Source organism: Anguilla anguilla, chromosome 15 (assembly GCF_013347855.1).
Source record: "Anguilla anguilla isolate fAngAng1 chromosome 15, fAngAng1.pri, whole genome shotgun sequence".
Classification (NCBI taxonomy): Eukaryota; Metazoa; Chordata; class Actinopteri; order Anguilliformes; family Anguillidae; genus Anguilla; species Anguilla anguilla.
The window spans coordinates 18,663,270-18,688,351 of record NC_049215.1 but is presented as its reverse complement, the minus strand read 5'-3'; the positions used below and the strand labels follow the sequence as shown (position 1 = coordinate 18,688,351).

Here is a 25,082-nt window from a genome sequence, read left to right as displayed (position 1 = left end):
TTACTCCACAGTGTAGCAACCTACTTGTCAGAATGCTGTAGCCACACATCAGGTGCCTGATACTACAGAGTCACTATGATGGGGTGGGGGTGGGGTTTACCCAGGGGATGGTATATGCTACAGCCAATCAAAACCCAACCCCGAGGCAACTAGCAGGTTCTGGCTTTTAACCATTGAGCCTATTTCAGCTGCTAGATATTAGATGACCAGCACTATCTGATCTGGCATTCAATCTGTTTCTCTGTTATACACATGCACACACTCACCATATCATGTAACACAGTACAGAGATGATACAAACATAAAACCAATGTTAGAAAATATTGTGATATTTTATTAAAAATGCAGCAGAAAAAATTTATACAGGTGTACAGCCAGAAATATTGTCTATCACTTAAGGCAAAAACTGCAAACAAAATGAGACAAACAATACAATTTAATATCCTACGTTGAAACCCTGCGTGCCTCGACAGCTGAAGAATCACAGGCCAGGATGCGTACCTCCTGTGTTTAAATTTACAAAAGTAACACTGTAATCATCCATGGTGATTTTCTTTTCTTTTTTACTTTCTGTCATTTCCCTTCTTTTAAAAAAGGATGCATACTTACAGAAAACAACAAACAAAAATAAAACAAAAATAAATAAAATGATTGGGTTAATGGTTATTTTTAGTACTATTATGATTTTAATTGCCATCATCACCATCCTCACCATCATTGTCATGACTATTATAATCTCATTCACTTGCTTTTTAACCCAAAGTATCACAAGCCTGGTACAATACTTACATATTGCTAGCAAATGACAATTTGAAATATCTAACAAATATTTCTTTACAAACATATTCAACTAATGTTAATTAAAGCATCAATGCCCACTGCCTTGTTCTAAATTATGCAATGCTGGTCACTTTTGAAGCTGAGGCAGTGTGTAGGTTGCTAAAAGAAAAATTATTTAAAAAATAAAATAATAATAATGTCTATAATAAAACCATACTAAGCAGCAAAGTATGGAGAAGCATGAAAACAAGTTTTTATATATGGGGTTAATTGATTACCACATAACATACATATGCAAATTATATATATATATATATATATATATATATATATAATTTTGTGGCACCAGGAATCATGTGGCTGCTCCTGTATTTGATGTGCTGTCCCACCATTCAGGTGACCATTGATCAACCTCCAATTAAGACAGTACACTTTCAATGCAGTTGTAAAGAAATACTCAAACATGCAAGTGTTGGCAGAAATGAAGGTCATGATGCACTAAGATAATCTAAGATATATGCTTTCAAACAAAGTCTTTTTCTTTTTCTATTGAAAATGAATATGGATTCAACTTCTTTTTTGTAAAAATGATATGACCAACATATTTACACACAACCGAAAGCACGAGCCTCATAAAAGTCATTTAAACTCAAAACAACAATAAAAGCTTTTTCGTTTGTTCTGTTTTAGTATGTTTTACTCACAACTATTTACATAGTTTTCCGTTTTTACAAAGTTTCATAAATACAATTCAGGCTGGGAAAAAAAAAACTGACTTTGCTTTTATCTCCAGATTCTCCATCATGTCAACTGCATAGTCCCTGCAATTCAAACTGTTTGTCTTTCATTTAGAAAAGCTTTTCATGTACAACAGAATCCTTGTGGTTGTTCTTGGCATACAATGTATGGCACATACATAGCTTTTTGTTACCTTATCACTTGCTACACACAGAAATATACTTTATGCTTTTGTCTTCTATACTGTACCAGTGTTTTGAAAGTGGAAAAAAATGTTCAGTTTGTTTTTTCATGGAACTTAATTTGATCCTTCCAGAAGTTTTTTTGTCTGAATGCTGTATTACTATAGTGACATTCACTTTTCACATTTCACAGTTAAGTTGAGTTCAGCTCCAATATATATTTCAAGAAGGCTCAGTAACAAAATAGTATCTTCTGTGATCAGTCTCATTAGGGGTAAAGTTAACTCAATATATATTTTCTTTATTGTTTTTATTTTTTATTTGCCTAAATAGAGTTGTGATTGAAATTCCCCTCCGCCCACCTACCCCACCCCAGCAGGCCCGTCACCCTGCCCCTGCCCTTCCCGGGTGGAGGCTGGCTGATTGTGTTGGGGGGGGGCAGAGCTATACCCGTGTGGTGGAGTGTCCGTGGGGGAGGTTAGTACTGTTCTGTGTGCTGCTGAAGGTGTTGAAGGTGTGCATTGGCTGCATGGCGGCCAGCGAGTTGGGGATCATAGTGATGGTGTTGGGGGTCATGAGTGGGATGTCGTCGGGGGAGCGGCGGAGAGTGAGGGTGTAGTCGGGTGGGCAGGTGAGGCGGAGAGTGTCGTGTGCCTGCAGCGACTCGCACTCGTGGTCGTGCTCCAGCTGTTTCATCTGCAGGGACATGATCTCCTCGTTCTGGATGTGGGCGATGTCGTTGGTGTTGGCGTTCCTCTGTGGGCTGGGCCGGCGGTTGGACTCGTGCCTGCGCTTGTCCTTCTTGTAGTACAGAGCGGCGAAGGCCAGGATGTTGAGGAAGAGGAGGGAGGCCCCCACAGCGATGGTGACGCTGAGCTCGGTGGAATAGTCCCGCTTGTTCTCAATGATTACGGCCGTCTCGTCGGGGTCGCCTGTCTTGTGCTGGTCCGTCACCTGCTTGGTGTTGCCCGGGGGGACGATGGGGTGCCGGGTGGTGGAGGGCCAGTTCTTCCCTGGGAAACGCTTGGTGTAAGGGAAGGGTGTGGTGTCCTGCGGAGGGATCTTGGTTGTCGTTGATACGTACTGGAAGAGTTCATTTATATTGTGCAGGTGTGGGACCAGCTCCAGCCAGAAAGCAACCTTGGTGGCCCGGTAATGGTCCCTGACCCTGGGCTTCAGACCAATGTGCAGGTACAGCTGGTCCTTGGGGTTGTACTTGGACCAGGCCACCTCCTCAAAGCGGTTCGGTTTCGTATGGATGAATTTTGTATCTTGGGGGACTGGCTGATTTGGGTCTCTAAAATGAAGAAAACAAAACAGGCAAAACCATGTTACACAACTTATACAAATATACAGATATACAAATTATTCCATCCATAAGTATTCATTTTACTCTACTGGGTCACAATTTTCACATGTGCATGCTGCCTTTACTAAGGCAAACAATGATAGCGTTCGACTGAAAATTCACAGTGCTGTTACAGATGTACCTCTCTGAATTAATATTTATTCTGGTAGTTCTTCTCACAGCTGAGTCAAATGTTTTTACATTTGACTCAGCTGTAATTTAGCCACAGTTGGTTTCAAATTCAGAAACCTGAAAACATTTTGGGAACGTTTCATTGGAAACACGATTGGGACCTTCAGAATGCCAGTGTTCATTGCTTACTGACAGGGAAATTGACAGTTGTGAGTAATTACTAAACCAACATTGATTAGATTAGATTAGAACACAACACCAATAAAGTGACAAGTCTTCATTAGCTTTATACATTTACAGTAATTAATGCATACTATCTGCTAGAATACCCGTTAGCCATGTCAGTCATATGCGGCAGACATTACAGCACATGAGCAAATTCCAAGTGATGGTATTTTATCTGTAACAGCGTAGACCCCAGTTCACTTTTTGATGTGGTCCTCTGTTAATTCTTTTGTTCAGTTTTCTGTCATGTGTGGTCATTTGTTAATTGAATTCTGGTGTGATATAGCTTCCAAAGTGATCTGTTTATACAGTACTTATCCCCACACACAGACACAATCGAATGCAAGCCACTTAAAATGGGCTAGGTATTTAAAGGCTATGCATATTAATCAAATTATCCTCTGTCAATTCATGACAACATGAAAGCCATTGTCCACTTAGGTTTGCCTATGATGTCTATCGATGAAATACAAGGTTCTATCAAGTACATTCCACTGTACAGATACCTATAGGTAATCATAATGTGGTAGTAGTGAGACCACAAGTTTTTGGAGTTTTAAGAGAGAAAATGAAAGAAACAGAGAAAAAAACTGGAAGAAAACACATTCACAGTTGTACAGTTTTACCGCAAGGGAAATGGGAAATGTTGGCTTAAGGAATTACTACCAATGGTAGGGAGAAGGATAACATTAACATGCACTCATGAAACCATGGGCAAGATTGGCATGAATTATACCTACAATAATGAATTAATAACTCTGTGTATGAGTGGCCACCACAATAATACTTTTTGATGCATGATATCTTTCAAGATTCAAAAAAAAAAAAAAAAAGTCTAGAATCTTCTAAAATATAGCACACGGATGCAGCAATGCATGCTATACTGATAAAAAAAACATATATACTCTACAAATAAGCCCTGTTTTTTTTTTTTCCAATCTCAGTCTTGTGCATTTTAAGATGAGATAAAGAAAATGCATTTGACTGAAAGCACCCCAGAGTAGTGCCTTTGTGCTGAATGTAAGTGCGCCAGAACTGCAAATGGCTCAGGCTCAGTCATTATGTGGTGGCAACTTACCACAAGAGCCCCTTACAAAAGTTGATTACAGAGTTACCTCACCTCACCTAAACTGGTTGCTGATTTTTTTATTTATTAAAGGACAGGCAGGCCCCTTTCACATTTACATTATTCAGACATTACATTTACTTTATTCAGACAAGTAGAAAACAGAGAGGGTAACACAAAGAGAAGGGATTACATGTCAGAAGGTGCCATGGCAAGGATTCACATATGGCTTAGAAGGCAGCTGCCTGACGGACTGCAACCACACACACGACGGAGAATCAGATATAATGGGCCTCATTCACAAAACGTGCACGATTACATTTGATCATAAACTGCGTGTACGAATGTTTCCAAGAGCATATACTGCCAAACATAACTGTATTGCCTTTATTGTCAATAAAGATCTACTTTGATGACAGTGGTCCTGACAGAAATATATATATATATATTTTTTTTAAGCCAGCATTCCTCATTTCATACACCTGGGATGTGCACAAAAACAAAGGTCTGTACAAAGCGGAGACACCCTGCGAAAGGTTGGAGCATTACACTGCGAGTACAAAGCAGGACATGAAATTAAGCTTGCCTGCTGGCCTTGCGTGCTAATTTTGATGATGGACGAGACTACAAAAGGGAAAACTAGCACTATTGACAAGTGAGATCCAGTTCTCATGCTGAACTGTGATCCTTTTGCTGCAAAAGATATAGCCAAAATACCATGCCAGCTAGGATATTTGAATAGACATATCAAAGGGACATCACATGATGGTCCTGTATGCAGGCTTTGAAGTCTCTATGAATAAAATATCAGCTAAAAAGCTTTCAACATTTTTAGTGTACAGTATGTTTACATTCACAAACTGGCAGCTAAGGCATACTTTAAGGTAAAACAATTTTGATGGACACATTTTTGGAAGTTCTTAAGTTTACCTGAATGGCAGATAATCATGCAAATACATTTTTCTTTCATACGCTATAATTTTGAGGGGCACAATATGGGATTCTGAAAGTCACAGATCAGGAGAAAGGCATTTATGCATGTATGCTTACACTCACCATATGTAATATGAGTGCCAGACCATATGAGCATACATATTTAAATACTATTTTCAAAGGGCTGTACCCTTATGGTCCAACTGCCAAGAGCTACAGACACAGCACGAGTCACAGACCAGGAGAAATGGATCTTTTCCAAATGCAATATGGCAGCCAAAGCGCATGATCCATATGGAAACTGAACATTCAAGCATTTTGAAATAAAATATCTAATCAAGACGGAAAAAAAACATTGCAACACACTGCATCACATTTAGGGCTGGGTATCGAGAGCCGGTTTCGAACTGGAACCAGTTCCAAATTTTCAAGAACTTGGAATTTGTTAAGAAATGTGTGTTTTGAATCTGATATCAAATTCTGAAAATGTATTGTCAATGGCATTTGTGATGAGTGAAATGCAAAGAATTTTAATCAACTGCCAGGACCTGCTGCATTTATGTCTACTTCACTGGTTACGCAATACTTATGCATCAACATGCCTGTAATAGGCTACACCCCAATGACCGAGGGAAACAATCCGTTGCGCTCTGTATAGTTAGTATTAGCAGTGCAGGGATTATCAAGATTATAACAAGACCAGGTATATGAAAACCTAGTATATGGCTGGACCGAACAGGCTGAACAATGGTGTAACTTCATCACTCAGTCACTCAGTCACAGACATCCGCATTTATAGGGCTGGCCCCGCTGTTGCGGTCCAGCCAAAAATGCGAAAGTGGGCCTACATATAACAAAGCAAAAAACTAATATTTTAAGTTGTATGTCCTCCCATGCAAGAAGACCCAGCCAATGAGGAGAAACAAGTGGATTCAGACAATTATTCATGGGGGGGAAGCTAGGACCAGTAACGTTAACGTTACTTAAAAGCAGCTATGGTAACAACATTTGTTAAAAGCAGCTTTTTGCACAGGAGCACAGAAAACTTCAGATCTAGGTTCTTGTCATTGTTTCTCATATAGCCGACCACACAACTGCATTTCGGAATTTTCCGTTTTGTTAATCCACCAACTTTTAATATTATGGCCGACCACACAACAGCATTTCCGAATTTTTATAGTTTTGTTAATCCACAAACTTTTAATATTATATCCGACCACACAACAGCATTTCCGAATTTATATAGTTTTGTTAATCCACAAACTTTTAATATTATAGCCGACCACACAACAGAATTTCAGAATTTTTATAGTTTTGTTAATCCACAAACTTTTAATATTAACTCCATGGAGCACAACAGGTTGTTCTCCCCCATCGTGAGCGTGGCCTTCATTGTATGACGCATTATGCACCGTCCCTATTTTACTTTTTTACCAAAATGACAATTAACTTTTTATGGTAGCCTAAATCTGCTGAAAATCAAGGTGGTTTGCGTAGAACACATTTAGGTTTTTTCAGAAAATATGACAAGAATTGGAACCAGGATTCGGTCAGAACCTGATTCGATAAGCAAAATCGAAATGGTAACCGGAATCGATAAAATCTAAGCGATGCCCAACCCTATTCACAATGCATCTTCAAATATTCAAACTACTGCCACATCACATACTGCAGTGCGTGTGTGTATTTGCGTATATGTGTGTGTGCGTGTGTGTGTACATATCTACACTAATATTGTTGCTGTGAAATATATTTGCTAGTATATCTTTAAAAAGTTTGCATATAATATATTTTGGTGAGGTCTATAATGGATCCATGTGCTTTCCATTTGTCAAACAGTGATCAAAATGTCTCATTGTCAGTCCACGTTTTTGAGATTTAAAGGATAGCTGAGTGGAAGAAATGGCTACAGTTGAACATGCATGTATTGTCAACATGCAAAGTAGTCGCTATAGCATGGGCCACACCATTTCTAAGCTATGTGATCAGCCTGCTTGATAAAATAGCAAAGCTCTGTGGTGGTTCATTTCAGAGAATAAGCTTGCATTACTGCATGTAATAATAACATCTCCAGCCACTACAGTTCCCTCTGGACTTCAAAGGCAAATAACTAGAAAACAATGGCCCTATAGGCAGATGTTAATATTCTGTTACCTTCAATCAACATCTTAATTTTCTTATGCCTTTGACCTCAATTTATACCACTGGCCTCAGAACAAATAGGATGCTGCCCATCACAGACTACACGAAGACAGCACTGCCTTATCGTACGAGAACAATAATATCTTTCCAGATAAGACGCTCAGGCCCTTTTGTCTCAAGCAGCTGAATTACTTTTCATCTCCACATCTCAAAAAACAAAACAAAAAACAAAAAAACACAAAGGCATGGAATTCAGGTAGGATCTTCTGCTGCATGCGCAGAAATCTCAGTATTTAAAAGACACAATAAAACCGAGTCTCCATGTAGTCTGGCGTCTGCCCCCCCCCCCCCATCAGCAATGTTTCCATAACCTACTGTAACTGCTGCAGTTCCCTTATGTCAGTTCAGTCTGAGCCAACTTATGCTAATGTAAAGCTATCATACCCATGTAATCAAGCACTCTCAGAGTAGGAGCCCGCAGGCGTTCCTGTCGTTTCCTCTTAGCCCCCACTTCCGCCCTCCCTGGCTCCTGCTCCTAATGCCATCAAATTCCCACATCCACTTTAGCATCTGCTTCACTCTAGAAAAAGGAATGAACTGGAGCCGCTAACGGGCACAGAGGCCCTGTTATACTCCAAATCTCGTCCCTGAGTTTTGCCACTTCAGTTCTTAATGAATGATTGATAATTCAGCAAATCATTTTCACCTTTTGCAGTTTAGCCTCCCATCTTTGGTTGTTCAATTCCGTTACATACAAAAGCAGATAAGGTACAGTATTTTTCTGATTTAACTGCAAAATTAATTTTTGGTTGGCACTTTGTTATTTTTTAAAAATGTTTTCTAGTATGAGCCTGGGGAATTGGCCAGCTCATTTCATAAACAATTCTATGTAACTGAGGCTTTCATCCAATGGAACACCAAAGATTCAGTGGGTAATTTTGCAAGTTTATAAGATGGAGGAACAGTGCAATGGCAGTCTGTGACCTTGAAACAACCGCCAGCAATGCCAGTGCAGAGATGATGAGTGAAGCTTAGACTGTGCTCAGAACAGAAATGTCACCTCACACCTTGCAGTCTGGAACTGTACTCTAATGAGGTGTCAGGAGCTGGGCAGCTAGGGGGGCTGTGCATAAAGGGAACCCTTATCATTGATTTCCCTGGCTGGCCTGACTGTGCAGACAGGGTGTACTTGTGATAGGCAGGGTTCCCGCACTTACCCAGGCCATGATTTCGAGGACTTTTCAAGTCCTTTCAAGGTCCCTCAAATTCAAGGAGCTATAAAAATCATACAGGAGGCAATAATTGAGTGCTGCTGACCATCAATAAAGCACATAAAAACATTCTCAAGATCCTGAAACTCTACTATTTTTAGTAGAATGTGGCTTCTAGCCCAAAGGAATAATTAGCATAAATATGGCTTTTCAGTCAAACTAAAACTCCAAAATTGAAAAATCTCTGAACAAGAAAAAAAAAGAAAGAAAATCAAGCACCTACAAGTACTATATATATATATATATATATATATATATATATATATATTTCTTTTTAATTTTTTTCAATTATTATTATTTATTTATTTTTGAGAGGGGATCGCCATATATTCATTCATCAATATTCTCCCAACTGTAATTCCTCCTGCTTGATTTTTTTATTACAAATTTACAGTCTAACATGCAGCACAATTGATATTGTAAATATTTGGACTAATGGGAGGATGTGTTGGCTGTCCCAGCAGGCCTGCAGTAAGAAGGGTATTCCATGCACAGCGAAGCATGAAATACTGTGCACAGCTCTTCAGCTGCTACGACAGGCAGCAGCAGAAAAAAAAAAAAAAAAAAGTTATCTACCAAACATGTTGCAGGCCTACTTGAATTTGTCCGCGCTGTGTGATTATTGAGTCACAATTTAGACTCACTCACAGCCTCTCTGAGGACGCCATGTTATCTACAGTGTGTATTTAGGAGCATGGTCATAATTATGGCATGATGGCACGCCCACCAAAAGCAATCACTTTCAGTGCAGGGATGGAGTGTTATGTTTGCTAGGATATTCACTACCTCTTTGCTCAAAAGCACTTCCCCGGTTTGCCTGTACCAGTTGCGCAACTGAGCGAGTGGATTAGAAATTAAAAAGAAGAGGCGGCTAGCACACATGCTTTTCTTAGCATTAACATGAATGCACTATTAATCAACAACTTCCACAATAACACACCGCAGACATATAATGGAAGCCACTTACCATGTTTTCTGTTTGCTACCATAATTAACCTGCAACAGATCTTTCACCTTCTGTACAGAAACACACCTTTGATGTTCCTTGTCCACAGATCACAGAGAGATGTTAACAATTGAAGCCTAATACCTGTTTGCAGATCACGGATTGCATAAAATAAGGTCATAATGAAACTCTTACTTTGTCATTACTATAGAAAAATAGTGATCTCATTTGAAATATCTGCATATCAGACACAATTTCAAAATAAATATTATATTCAACTGATGTAAACATCCTGAAGAAATGGTATACACCAATGTTAATTGTTTTGTCATTGCTGAAAAACTGGAATCTAGTCATTTGGGCCAGTTGATCGATATTTGTCTTAGGAATAGGAACTGAAAATAACACTGGTTTATCCATTTGAATTTCCTGTGTTTTCTGATTTTGAATGTGGGCCATGTATTTATCTTGCAGCCTTCTGAGCTGCAATGGTGGAAATGGTCTTGCTCATCCAACAAGTACTTGGCATAAGGGTACTTCTCTGTCGTGTTTTTTTTTCCCTTTCAGTGAACTGAAGCTGTGCAAAAGTCATCCTTCTGTTGAGTTGCTGCACCGAGGTTATTACACTCGAGAAACCTCCACTTGTCAAAAAACTGAGAGTTTCAGGAGATTTCTAAGTCTCCCACCTTCTGTGGACAACACTGAAAAGCAGCAAAATCACTCCCCCTGGAACTGCTGTCACACAGAGAGCTGCCTTTCACACACCAGCCAAAAGGTGCATCAAATCTGCCATAAACACGCAGTCCTCATCAAAAACACTGTGTTTAACTCTGTTTGAAGGACTGTGGAAGCTTACTTCTTTCATCTGAGGAAAGAATTTCCCTCACGGGAATATTTTCAACTATTTTTTTGTGTTTCCAGCATTAGGATGTACTCCAACATTGACAGGGATGTCAGTAGACTGACATGGTTATTGACCTGCTTTTGATTCATTTGGGGCAAAAAAAAGATGCCGGCACCCTTGTTGTTTTATTTATTGTTACTATGATTATGAAATGACTTCATCCTTGGTTTCTTTGAATGAGAGAATTACTGTATGTGCTTCCTTGCTAATTGGGACTGACAACATACTCCTTCACACTTTCTCCATGTTTGATGCAGTTTAAGAGTCTTTGTAGTCAGTGAAAGTGTGATGTGTGTTGTATCCTGTCTATTAATGCACTGATGTCTATTATTCGCCTGTGTATCAGATTGGATTTCCCATTTAGAGCAGACGTGATTCGAAAAGGCTACATGGGCCTAATCCTGCAATATTTCTGAATATTTTTTAGAAGGTAGCTTGCTGTTTTCAACAGCTCATGGAATGTTTTGATTAAATTTTTATGCGTTTTTATCATGTAAACATTTTACACTTGTGTGCCTTACCATCTGTTGTATGCCCTGATTTGAGTTGTTCCAGAATTTTACTGTGTTAATATCAGCATCATTTTGATTGCCTGGAAAATATCTACATCACTGTCCGGGCCAGTTGCAACAGATTATTTGCAATGTATGGATAGCCCAGAAATATGTTGTTAAATATGTATAACGGAACAATGTTTAAAACTGGTTCTCTGAATGGGTTTTAATTGCATAGTGTGCATGTATAGCTGTCGAGCGCCCCCCCCCCCCAGCTATTACATGGTGATGCTCCTGCAATAAGGCAGTTCTTAACTTTACTTTGCAAGATTCTGTTACATTCTTTTCAGATGGTGACAAACTTCAACAAGGCAAGCTAATGTTGTGTTTGCATTTTCTTGTACCTTCAGACTTGTCCGCAGGACTTCACAGTGAATATCAGACCGGAGTGTTTGTTTAAAATGTGGAGTGACTATAAAAGAGATACATATTTCATGCTCTGCATTTGTTTTAGTTGCTTAAGGTGCAACATGGGGTCAATTCACCAAGAGAGGACAAAAATATCAATTCACCTTGCAGTTATTTGCCATTCATAAGTGACAGAAGTTAAGTATTTTAAAAGTTGTGGAAGTGCTTGGTAGGACCTTCTCAGGGTATATCTTGAAGAAGGCCAGGTGATAGTGAAGCACTCTGAGAAAGTGAAAGCATTCACCAAGGAGACGAGCAGCCAAGCTGTAAACTGATAGAGCTGTCAATCAATTCATTGATGCACTTACAATTGGAGAGGAGCCATTTTTTAGTCATCAGTAATGTCTTCCTTCACCTATTAATGATTTTCATGACTTTCTGGTGCAAAAATCTGCTCTGATTTCTGACTTCTCAATCGTGAACAGAAAAAGTATGCAAATCAACAAACCATTAATTAGGTGCTGTGTTATTTCTGTTTACTTGAATTTTCATGATGAGATGATATCGTTTGAAGACATCATCAGTTGTAGTAAATCATGAAATGCATAACACAATTTTAACATGCCCCACATTCATGCATAATAATATGCATTTTTATTACCCAAAAATTTTACTTAGTTTTTTTTTTCTTCCATTTTTCATTGCCTTTATTTTTATTAAGTTGAACCTACCCAGTTTTGGCAAAGTTGGTCCAGTAGGTCATGACGACAGCGCTCAGCATGACGTCGTTCTTGGAGAAGTTGCAATTGAAGAGGTCTGTGGGACCGATCATGGGGATCCCGAACACGTAGGGAACCTCATCTCCATGGGCTGAGTCTGCCCAGCTGGGCTTCATGTCACTTTGGCAGTGATGGTAGAAGGCGTAAAAGTAAGTTGGTGAGCCGTACTGAGCATGGAGATCTGCTGTAGCCACGGCTGGTGCCACCCACTGGTGGTCGGTGAAAAGCGCCACCAAAGTCTTTCTACGGGTTTCTGGGTTTTCCTTGTCAGCCCAGTCCGTGTACATGAACTTAATAGTCTCTCGGAGGGTGTCTTTCCCCTCCGGGTACCCGTAGAGGTGATCAACAAAGTCGGACACGGCAAAATCGAAATCGTTGGCAGACACGCCATCCTCACTGTCCACAATGCCATCCACAAATTTAAATCCCTCCCCTTGATTGACGCCTAGCATGATGTCATAGTTCAGGAACTCCCCCTGCTCCATCAGGATCTGCGGGTCATCTGGTATTACGTCCCCATCGATGACGGGCCCGAAAGCAATGTGGTACTTTGCAGGAGTGATGTTCTGCTCGATGAGCTCCTTGTAGTTCTTGTTCTGGAGGCACTCCACCAAGTCAATGGTGTCCAGCATGTTGCAGCCAACCTTCTCAGCCAGCATTCGTGTGTATTTGGCTGGCTGGTAGTTAACTGCCCAGCTGGACAGTGCTGTCCCACTTTGGATAATGGCTTTCTGGAAAAGATCTGACAAACAGAATTTGAAATTAAAACCATGAATCCTGATAATTTGTATTCAAATATCAAATTCTGGCATTTCTTGTTTTCATATTAAACAGCCACAGTTGCATACATAAACACAGAAAATCATAAAAATAAAAACAAGTCACTTTCATTATTTACTCTATGTTTATATCAAATATGCCATTCCTTCGAGTTATATAATTGAAAGATACAATGACAATGTTAACATACAGTACAGGCCAAAAGTATTAGCCGACCTTCTGTAAAAAATTTTAAAAAATTAACGTTAGGTGATAATTCAGTTAAGATATGCACATTTATTGAATAACAAACCAAAGTACAAACTTTAATTTCTATCTACAATAACACAAAAAGATGATTTAAAAATAATCGAAGACACAACTTAGATCGAAATAGCCTCCTTTGGCTTTAATTACTATTAAATTAATTACAGGATGTCTATCCAAACACACATGTACACACACACAGCAAAGAGCAAGCAAACTGTGCCTCAACTTAGGACAAGTCATGTCCAAAATTTATGGCAAAGAGAGCCATATCAGTTGCCAGGGTTCTATGACCCCTTACTCATTTGTGCTGATACAAGAGGTTAGGCAGTAAATATGTATTTTTCAAATCAGGTTCAAGTTAACAAATAAACTGTGGGTCAGCCAAACTACTATGCATGTGCAGTATGTTCTATTTATATGCAACCCAGGGACATGCTTTATCACAAGTTCACTCATTCATTATGCCAGTGCTGATGACACCAAAGCAGTATTTATTAGTGTTCCCTGGTGATCGTACCAAGCTAAAGGGTTGAAATAACTGCTGCAGTGATATTAGCCAAGGGCAGGGATAAAATTCATCTGAAAAATCAGAAAACGGGTTTGGCATTGGCTCCAAAATAAATAAATAAAATTAAATAAATAAATAAATAAATGAAAAATTTGATAAATTTTATTTTCTATTTTATTGAAGAAGAAAAAAACATTCAGCATTCAGCTTATTTGAAATGTATTGCATAAAAATTTTACTGATTTTAATTTACTATATTGGAATTGTATTCCAATCAAATGTTTATGCTAGAAAGTTCTGTGTATCCAACATATTTTAATATGAACATGATTTGAATAAATAACTTTTGAACATGCCTGTTTTGGGATTGTTTTTGCCTGAGGACTTATGTACGATAAACAGTGTCCTGCAAGATCATTTAGAATATGAAGAAAGCTTTACGAGATATTTCAGAAAAGAAGCATATGGCGTATTGTGAATTAATTTATCATACCTAGCAAGCTGTGTAGCAAGGCTACAGCAGATAGAGTCGAGCATTCTGTCTGGAAGATATAATATGACCTTTAGATTCCTGAATGCTGTTCTTGATGGAATAAAAGTCTGAGAAGTTTTAAATGGTCTAAGAAAATGTCAGATACTCGTAGCTTTCCTGAAGGCTCACTTCACTGAGCTGTCACATTAAAATCTGGCGACTGTAACATCATTTCATGTCTTGATGAACCTTCACACGCTTTCTGGGTTTTATCTCTTTTGACTGAAATGTATTTTAATGCTGTGTTGCAGCGAATGACAGCCTGACATGTTATCTCTGGAAAGAAACTGCGGGTGCAGGCTGGCTCCACTATGAATTATATAAGGAAGATGATAAATAACCAGCATAAGGAAGAGAAACAAAATAACCCAACGTTTGTGGTTTTACTGCAGAGTCGTGTAAGGTTGTAGAAGTATCATGTGGCTGTAGGGGAAATACCTCTACTAATTATAGAATGGTGAGGATAGATAACTAAAATGTGTCCGTCCTGACAATTCTCACACATAGGCACAAAAAGTGTATTTCTCACTTTATTCAAATAGGGAATAGAGAGGGTCATGCATAGAGATGGGATCACAAGACAGGAAATGCCATGGCAGGAATTCAAGCCCCAGGCCTCAAGGGGGGATTCTTAACATTATATGATTTGAGATTTGAGTTTCTTTAAAGCCTTGCATATAGAAACCTTGAAATTTCTAAAATTAGATTACTTTCGAGCAATGATATATGTACAAAAATGGGCAGACAGCTGCACAGCTGGAAACTACTCCACTAGCTAGCAAGAACTGAAGGCAAAGGTAGAGGTTTTGAGCACAAAGAGAAGATGGCGAAGAGCCAGCTGAAGGAGAAGCAGGAGATATTGAATGATAGAGGGGGATACACATGGCCGAAAGCAGTGGAGATGAAAAAGTCTTATCTGTTCTGAGGTTGGCCTGACCCGCAAAACTTCTGATTCAGCAGTGGAACGGTGAGTCTTGTGACTGCACAGATACCTTGTCAGCACCGAGCCTGTCGCTTCACTGCACAGGTATTTATTTATTAATCATAGGAGCTGGTGGCTTTGGGAGAGAAGGCATGCTGTCATGAGCACACAGAAAGCCAGTGACCATACAGCAGTCATGTCAAACTGCTGAAGCTAAGCAGACTTGGGCTTAGTACCTGGATGCCAGCCCTCATGAAAGAACAAAGATGCTTATGGGACAGGTGTTGGTGGGACAGTAGTGGACATGCTTCCCTCTGGGCCAAATAGAAAACAATTGCACCAGCACAGTCAGGGGCAATGTACTGTAGAAGCTGCAGCCCTTTGGATGAGATATCGAACTGAGACCCTGACTCGGTGTGGTCATCTACTTGGTTAGATAAAGTCAAACAGACGTACCTTCTGAATAGTGGGATAGGGTCAGCAGGCTAACACAGGAGGCTCCAGCCCCAGACCCGAATATGGTGACCCTCTTCGGATCTCCTTTGAATGCCTGGATGTTTTCCTTGATCCATCGCAATGCTTGGATCTGGTCAAGCAGCCCATAGTTTCCTTTAGCAGCCTGGTCACCTGTGCTTAGAAATCCTGGTAAAGAAAGGAAGAAAAAATACATATTATAATTTATTCAACAATGTAATAATATTGATTGCTCAAGGAAGCAAGGAGATAACCCTTCACAAGGACCTGTGGAACTGAAACTTGGTTGTAACTAAGGGACATATACTTTTAGTTAGCATTATTTTAGCACAATGTACAGTATACCGTATTATACCACAATGTGTGAGTACAGAGTTGATATTACATCTTAAAATAGTCAAGTTGATCCAGGTTGCAAACACTGATTAAGCATTTGACTCTTTCTATTCAGTTATATGGAAGAAGCTGTGAACTGTGAAAAATCTTGTAACTCGAAACTTTCAGACCTGCTTTATGAAAATTCAGAAATTTAAATTCATAATGGAGTTGGCCATGTGCAAACAATAACTATTTAATGCTAAAAAGTGCTGAATAACATGTTATTTTTGTAATTAATAAGTTCATTTAAAAATCAAATAAATGCATTTTTGTTGATTGTTCACCCTAGTTATAGAATGCAATGCAAAGACAACAAATAATAATACATAGTGGCTTTATGAAACATTGAAAAAAGCTGGGGATGTAAAAAATGGTGGTGTCAAATCCCAACTCTATATTTTATTTTTATCTAAGTGCAGGGGATCTAACACAGTACAGGAGTTTTGTAAATCCGCAGTCGGGAAAGTTTGATGGTACAGTCACATTAGTCTGGGCAGAATTCAATTAAACCGCAGTGCAACTTTGACAAAAAAAAATTAATGCACATACTACATTTTTGTTTCTCATTCATCTCATTCCTCTTAAGTAACTTCCTTCCTATCATAGCAACACCTGTGTTACTTCCTCTGCCATACTTTTGTCAATATGGTGATCCACACTCATCAGCACTTTGCACTCATTGCATCTTTCTGTACACCTGGTTGTGAATCCTGCGGTGATTCAGATAATGTTTATAGAAAGTGACTTGCTATTAAGCTTGTGACCCATGCATTTGCCTGCATGAGATTGTAAAATGAGACTTGACCCCAAATGCAGGGAGGGATCCTGAGCTTGGTTAATCTCTGTGACAAATTACTAGCAAATTTTATTAGGCATTAAATGTATAAATTCATGCAACGTGGATTAAAAGGGATTAGAAGTAAATTATCCTTGTGGGGAAAAAAATTGCTTCTATTTCACACAGAAGGGCAGGCCATTGGGAAAATATTCCAAGACACAAAGGGGCCTTTGCTTTACTGAAATAAACATGGCTCTTGATCTGTTGGTAATGCAATCCTAATTCTGATAATTTATGAGTCAACTACCACATACTTAACATGAAGCTGACACAAAGTTTCACGCATCTTTCAGTGGTGCCATGGAGCGGTAAACCTGCCATTGAATGGTATCTTTGAGCAAAAGATGCACCAGTAGTGACAGCAATCATTTCACACTTATCCTTCAACCTCCCTCCCAGCCCCAAATTCAAATCGCTTGTTCCCAAAGGGGTTTTAGCTGATATTTTTCTGTATGAATTGGGAATGAGCGCAGAATGAAAAACATTTTTTTTTCAGATCACTAGTTTTTAACTTTTATTCCCAATTTTGTCAGTGCAAACCAGTTGATCTGTTGATATTTAAATAAGAATTGAGGTCTTCATGAGAAAGATATATGAATTACAGCATCAGTGTTCTTACAGAAATAATATGGTAATCAAAAGGCTTTTCTATGGTTCATGTGAGAAAAGCATGAATACAGCTGAGGCAATGCTGAATTTCTGGAGAACAATGCAGGACTGTGAGGAAGAAGTGGTCTTGTTCCCTTTCAGAATCACAGTGCAAAGGCCTGTTTGTCTGAAGTGTTGAAGGCTGATTTGATATTGGGTTCCGGTCAACTTTGTTAGGGACCAGCAATCTGGTACATGCACATTATCTGAGACTTGTTGCAAAACAAATTAGGGGATTGTCTATCATCAAGCTTTATCTTGATGAACAAGAGTGCCGTTAGGGTTTGCCCAGCCTCGGAGCCCAACGCCCGTGCGCGTTCATTCCAGTCGCAGTGCCTCAGATATCGACGCCCGTGGCACGCAGCTGGCACCAGCCTGGTCTGGATCCTGGTGTAGATGCCAGGGACAAATCAGCTAAAGGGGAACAGCAGATCCGGTTTGTCACGGAGGGATGGAGAGGGCAGCTTGGTAAGAGATTACACCCCCCCCAAGCGGGAAGCCGCACGCGGTGTTCACTCACTCCGCTGGGACTACGTGAGCAAGCTCTGGGGTTTTACAGCCAAAAATTAAAAATGAATAATTAAATCGACTATCTCTGGCACTGCCAGTGTAAAGGTATGGCAGCGAGAGACAGAGAGATGTAAGGTTTCACAGATTTCATGGCAACTGTGTGCAGGGCTCACATTGCAAGCTCCGACTGCCATATATTAACATGAATGTTATTTGTGCACAGGTTTATGTTTTCATATGTACTCATTATATGCATACTCAGAGTGTGAGGGTGGGTAAGTTTCAGAGGAAAGAAAGTCACTGCAACATGTCTGTCAGTGCATTACTCCTCTTATTACCCCAATTATTATTGGTAATGTGGAGGTTTAAAATGACAACCGCTTATTGTTATGGTTGAAACAAAAAGGATGGTTAAAAAACTGCATTGACAGAGGTGTAAGATCATCAAAGTCATCAATTACCAGCCTACAGTGTTATTAATATTAAATTGTACTATTTAATTGAGTATGACTTGTAAGAGCTCTATAAGGTCCTGTACATTCAAACACCTTTATTTTTCTATTGTTATAAAAACACGTTCAAATTGTCCATTTCTTAATTGCCATTCTTCTAACTGTGCAAATAATACATCAGACGTAATGGTTGTGCGAAAAAAATAAATAAAAAATGAAATCGCTCTAGGCACAGCGATGCCTATGAGTTCCACTGCGTGACGCACAATGGTGCTGCTCAGAGTGAATCACTGCAAGGAGACCATCTGCAGTGCGGTCTCTCCCGGCACTAAGGCACACTAATCCTGCCCATGTCCCAAAATTAACTGTGGAATGACAGGAGCCGGGGGCGGTCTGTAGGTCGCCCATTGTACTGCGGACAGCTCCGGAGTTTGAGAGACAATAACACATGAGGTCTCGGTGGCAACGTGGCCATTCACGCAGATTGAATTGACACTTGGGTTGAAAGCTCCGAGACATCTCTACTCATCAGTCTGAAAAGGGCAACCAATAGACTGAAGTAAATTAGAGCAGGAGAGTAGTCGAAGGCTGGGGAAAATAGGCCGTTTTTTTTTTTTTTTTTTTAAGACATTCATTTTGTCGACACAGAGCATATTTAATTAAGAGGACTAATGGATCCATTATGGTAATCCTGTGTTCTCTAAAGGACTGTAGCATAAAATGAAGGCAGCAGTTTGGCTAGGAAGTGGGGGTGCTGGATCTGACAGTAAGGAGGAAGTGGCAGGAAGTCTGCCACTGGATGCTACAACTATACCCTAATGACTTTAATCCAGTAATACCAATCAACCATTGTACTGTATGTAGATTATGTCCACCAAAACTGCCAACACGATTCATAAAAAAAAGTCAAAAAGACAGTTCAGCATATTAATTGACATTTCGTATCATAAAAAATACAATTTTACATTGCATTTTTAAGACAATAATGAAAAAACTGATGCTGTTGTTAGTGGACATAAAGGATGCCCTTTGTGAAACTCTCTTTATTTTCCATTTAAGCTTTTTATCCATGTATTACAAGCCACAGAGATTAGGTTTGCAGGAAGCATTCACGCTTAAAGACACATGCACTTTTTCAAGCATGCACTGTTTAAATTAAATCACATTTGTCCCTCGGTGGAATTCTCTTTGCTGTTAATAAGGATAATTTCAAATGGAAATATTCAAATGAGCCTGGAAGCAATTTATGTTTCAAGGTGAAAAGCAAATCAGCCTGTAAAAAGATACTCCCACTGAATTATTTTTCTTTAACTTTCCGAGGTATGGGCCTATAAAGGTCAAAACCTTTTTTTCAACCCTTCTGTTGCCCTAAGGGTCAAAAATTCTGAGTTTAACAGCACTGAAAACCCCCAAAATGTATATTTTTCAGTGACCCTACCATTAGAAAAAGTAAAACATTGCCATTTTTTATATTTTTATCAAAGTGGTACCCCATCAGGGTACAAAGATTGAATTATGATTCTTTTTTTTAACCCTGCAGTTATTAAATCATAAAGCAGCACTCATCTCAGTTGATTGTTGTTTGATCAGCAAAGCACGCCCCATTCAAGCAGATTAAAGCTGTCATTGGCTAATGGCTACAGACAACCAAGCCCAATGGTGAAAATAGTTAAATAGGCTGTAGCTTCAGCGAATGGCAAGTTCCCAACTGAATTTACTGAAAGCTGAATGAAAGGAACGAATCCTTACACGGAGGGGAGTCAGTTCCTTTCGTTCACCATAGGACAAAAGGAACAAATCATTAACGAACGACACACCGCTACTTTGTAGTTTCCTGCAATGGCAGATGCAGTAGCCTAGATACAGCGAAGCAAAAAGATAAGCCGACAGGGCTCATTCAAGAACTAGAGTCAACCTTGTAATTGCTTTTCTTCGGCAGTGTCAGCTGAAGTTCGCCAAGGTACAGTTAACTTCATGAAAAATTAATCCACTTCATATTAGATAGCTATGACCTATGGCCTGCTAAAGTTATTTATTCCACAAGCTATTCTGTGTTTACATTCCAATTGTAACTAAATGTCCTTTCAGGAAGCAGGATTACTGAGTTAGCTGAATAACTGTGCAGCGTTAAACCCAGAACAGCTCTTTTTCAGTCCATGTTCCAGATTTTCCACAGTGATGTCATTAGCTGCCCATGGCATATTAATATGGTCAAATTGTTTCCATGGAAATGAAGCTGACTTTCATGAGTCTCTTGAATTTAAAGAAGAAAAAAAAACATAATCAATAAAAAGTCTCCTTCAATGGTCAATTTTTGGACGATTTTGGAAAATAATCATTTTCACTCACAGTGTTATATCCTGCAGCTGCATGACCTTTAGTGAAAAAGCTAGATATAGATATAAATGTAAAATGCTGAATTTATATGTCCTATGCCACTTTAATACATTTAGAACCTGATGTACTAAGATCTTTGGCATGTACAAAAACCAATAAAATGACTAATGATTTGTCATGGTATTTGTTTTGCACAAATCATTGGTTGTGTTATTAGTTTTGTGTGCTAAAAGGTTTTGCACGCACTATAGGTCTTAGTAAATCGAGCCCCTAATCTCATAGCATACAAGATTCAATTTAGATCCTCTTTTATATTGAAAAAAGAAAAACTATGTCTACAAAATACACCAAGCATAATCAAATCAGTCACATACTGACACATACTTTAAATCCAAAGAAAAAATTCTATAACACGTCCGCAAACTATAAGTGTCATGTCTGAATATAAATACTGCTGAAATATTATCGCTTTAAACAGTCTCAGAACCATGTCAATATGCAGGAACATCTCGTACTCTGTATATCAGAGCAATCTCCCTGGTGGCCCTTGGGCCAAACACAACCCACCATTAAAAAGATATGTATTAGAAAAAAAAAAAAGTATTATTTAAATGCATGAAAACTGTGACTATGTCCAATCTATACAGTGTCTCCCACTAGTGGCAAGTAAGAGTTAAGAATATTTTTTACTTTGATTTGACTTTGTTTACACATATTTATACCTAAATTTATGAAAATATGGCAAAAATGGCACATAGCCAAAGTCTTCACCCTTTATAAATTGACTTTGTCCTCTGGGAAGACATAGGTCAATAACTTCAAGTTAAAAGAGGCAGGGACAAATTCATTATATGAATCAGGAACATCTCATGCTACTTATATGAATGCACACTGAAATCATGCAGAAATGGAACAGAGAGGAATTTGTATACACAATATGGAACTGTAAACTAAAGGCATCTGTGCATTTTGTATATAATGCCCTTGACACAAGTCATATCCACAGAGTGATGGCTGTGGATATGACTGCTATTCAAAGTGCAGACAGATTTCATAATTAGATAATAAATTTAAAAAAAAAAAAAAATACTTACAATAATTATATCAGAGACAATTACTGCAAACTGACATCAATGGTGTGAAATTGCACTGGCCTTTGGTCAGATAATCCAGATCCCTCCCAGATGAAATGTTAATTATCAATGGTACAGACGTAAGAAGAATATTATGGATTAGCTGAACAAGGTCAGGTCACTCGCTGAACATTGAACATGTTAAGCTTATGTCTGCTCAACTGAGTTTAACTGCTCAATCCTGATTAACCAGAGGGAACCTTGGACAGAGCTACCAGCTACCATTCAAATTCCTCATCACTGACAACAATACTGAAGCAAACCTTGGACAGCATTACCATGCCAATCCTTCATCTCTGACAGCAATAACAGAGAGAGCGTTTGACATAATTGACATGCCAATGCCTCATCACTGACTACAATCACAGAGAGAGCTTCATGCAGCATTACCATTCCAATCCTCGTTACTGACAATAATACCAGACAGGGCCTTAAACAACATTACCACACCGATCCCTCATCACTCGCCCCAGAAACTTTTAAGAGCATTACCGTGCCAGTAGTCCATCGGTAGATGATAATGACCAATATGTGTGAAATACAGTATCTAAGATGTTAAATGAGAACATTCTATTGATCTTGATTGCATTCTTTATCCAATAATTCAATTTTTCCTGTTCTTTCCAAAGTGTATGCTAACATATCAGGGGTCTTTTGATCTGTATATTTAACTCATTAGATGGCTATTAACTGAACAAACAAAGTTAACCGTCAGAGTTCATGTGATATCTCTGAGTAGTTAGCTGTGGGGGTTCATATTTTTTCCAGATATCCCACATTTATCAGGTTTGTAATGAAGAAAATTATTATAGGTTATTAGGTCAAAATGATTAATTTAGTGCATAACCAACACACACACACACACACAAACACTTGGAGAAGACATGTTATTTTTAGTACTGGTGCGTGAAAACTCAATGTGCTATGTCAGCCTAGCTACATTTTAAATTCAATGTTACTTTTATTTGTTCAGATTCTTTCTCTGAATGCCAATAAAATAAAGTAAATAGCAACCTAAACCAGGAACATAATTCAGCAATATCATGTGTCATGAATTTCAAAAATGCTTTTTAGGTTGTCTTCCTCCAGATACTGTAAAGTATTCAGTATACTGTATTGAAACTAAATCTGAAATATTGCGCTAAATGTAAAAATTATTACAATGGTGAAACATCTCAAATTCATATAAACAGAGTAATTTTTAAAAACCAGAGTTTTTTTTACTTCTATTCATTTATTGCTCACCCCTTCTTCAGTATTTCCTTCTGCTGATAAGCAAATTAAATAACATCTGCTGATGAATTTTATGTCCATCAATGCATTTATGGGAATGGGCCACACAATATTTGTGTACCAGGCCAGCTAGGGAAGTTGAGTAAATTTACTGATTTGGTCAGAAAGAGGCAGTAGTTTCAACATGGAGAACTCGAAAACCTCAGCTGTGTTGTCATTTCAAAATGCCAGCAAGCTAAAAGGCCTCTTGCCAGTATGGATAATTAATGAATGGTGTCTTCTATAAGGAAACACTGTCTGATTCCACTGTAAATGTGAATTTAAGATGAAAACATCCAAATGCAACTTTCTGGAGCAGAGCTTTGAACAGAAATGCAGTTGTGGCAGCAAACTGTTTTATTTCTTTCTTTCCGTGCTTTATTTAATGCATTTCTTCCGGTGGTGCATGGATGCTGTACAGATTCACTGGTCTGTAAGTCATTTGAAAGAGTTTTTCATATTCACTAAGCAGACCATATTCCAATCAGCACACTATAAAGATCAGTGAATCTGAGTAAATTCTGTAAAAAAAAAAAAAAAAAAAAAATGTAAAAAAAATAAATAAAAATTCCTATAAAGTTATGTCAGATATATGAGACATTTTGGTAACAGTTCAATGATCATAATGAGAAAATAAATTCATATCCTTGCTGAACTGACCTTTAAAAAAATCTTTTTTCTTTTTCTTTTTTCTATTCAGATAGAATGTACTCCTGCATTCAGTAATAAGGATACCAAAGAAATCTATGTTTAACTCAGTGAGTAGCACAAAAAACTGTCTTTGTACCAGTAGCTTATTTACCTCTACAAGTGCATCATGGGGCCACAGCATTATTTTAAAAGAAATAATGTTCCCATACATGATATATGATGATCAGAAGTCCTCTTGATAGGCTAATCCTGATCAACAGATGGAAAATTTTTAGTGTTCCATTTCCAGGTTCCAGTGGGTATACCATGTGTGCAACTGTACAAATTTGACAAATGATGAGCTTTTTTTGGACTGAGACCCCGTGGGCTTTTTAGTGCTGCTGCCTTTAAAGCCATGGCACGACCAAGTGTGATGTCTGTCTCCTTCACCAGATGGTGCCTCTGCTCTGCGAGGACGCTGGATACTGGCACTTTTCACCCGGCCCCTGACACAAAGCCTCCATTATACCATGGGAAGGGAGACATGGCTGTCGCCCACGTCTCCTGCTCCCTGCACTCTAAAGTCTCTGGTTTCGCGAGGAGACGGGGCTTACAGGGACCGCCTCCTGCACCTCGTTAAGGGGAGAGAGACCGTTAGTCACGTCTCTCCACTCTTCAGCCTTTTCCCTCAGTGACACTCCAACCACCTATCAGACGTGTTCAGTCTATGGAAAGCATGAGTCATGCAGTAAAAATTTATCTTTAACACAAATATGCTCATCAAGATTTAAACATTGAGACGATGTAAATGTTGTGCCAAACACACAAATGTGTGTATGGTCGAGCAAAGATCAGTCGTAGAGCTTTTGGAACCTTCTTTTCAATGCAGATTAAATTTAGTGTGTTTTTTTTAAAACATGGGATAGAAATAAAAGTATTTCACTTCATGCTAACCATGTGAAGTGCACAAATTGACTTTGAATAACATATTTGGCAAGTGGACCAACTATTGTTTTTTAATAGAGTTTTGATGGTAACTGAAATTTGTCATATGCTATAAAATACAATGCC

At 38.7% G+C, this 25,082-nt stretch overlaps 1 protein-coding gene across 2 annotated transcripts in view; it reads right to left on the bottom strand.

Annotated features, from left to right (window-relative positions):
* Positions 1 to 311: 311 nt before the first annotated feature.
* The window catches only part of LOC118214646 (neuroligin-4, X-linked), a 67,815-nt gene continuing 43,044 nt past the window's right edge, over positions 312 to 25,082 (bottom strand). The window contains exons 4-6 of one of the 2 annotated variants that reach the window (XM_035394775.1): positions 15,796 to 15,981; positions 12,301 to 13,090; positions 312 to 2,997 (exon numbers count right to left, since the gene is read on the bottom strand). In XM_035394775.1, coding sequence (XP_035250666.1) covers positions 2,145 to 2,997; positions 12,301 to 13,090; positions 15,796 to 15,981 — 1,829 coding nt within the window. In that variant the 3' untranslated portion in view covers positions 312 to 2,144. The remainder of the gene's footprint in view (positions 2,998 to 12,300; positions 13,091 to 15,795; positions 15,982 to 25,082) is intronic. The other variant, XM_035394777.1, reaches the window with a different exon arrangement.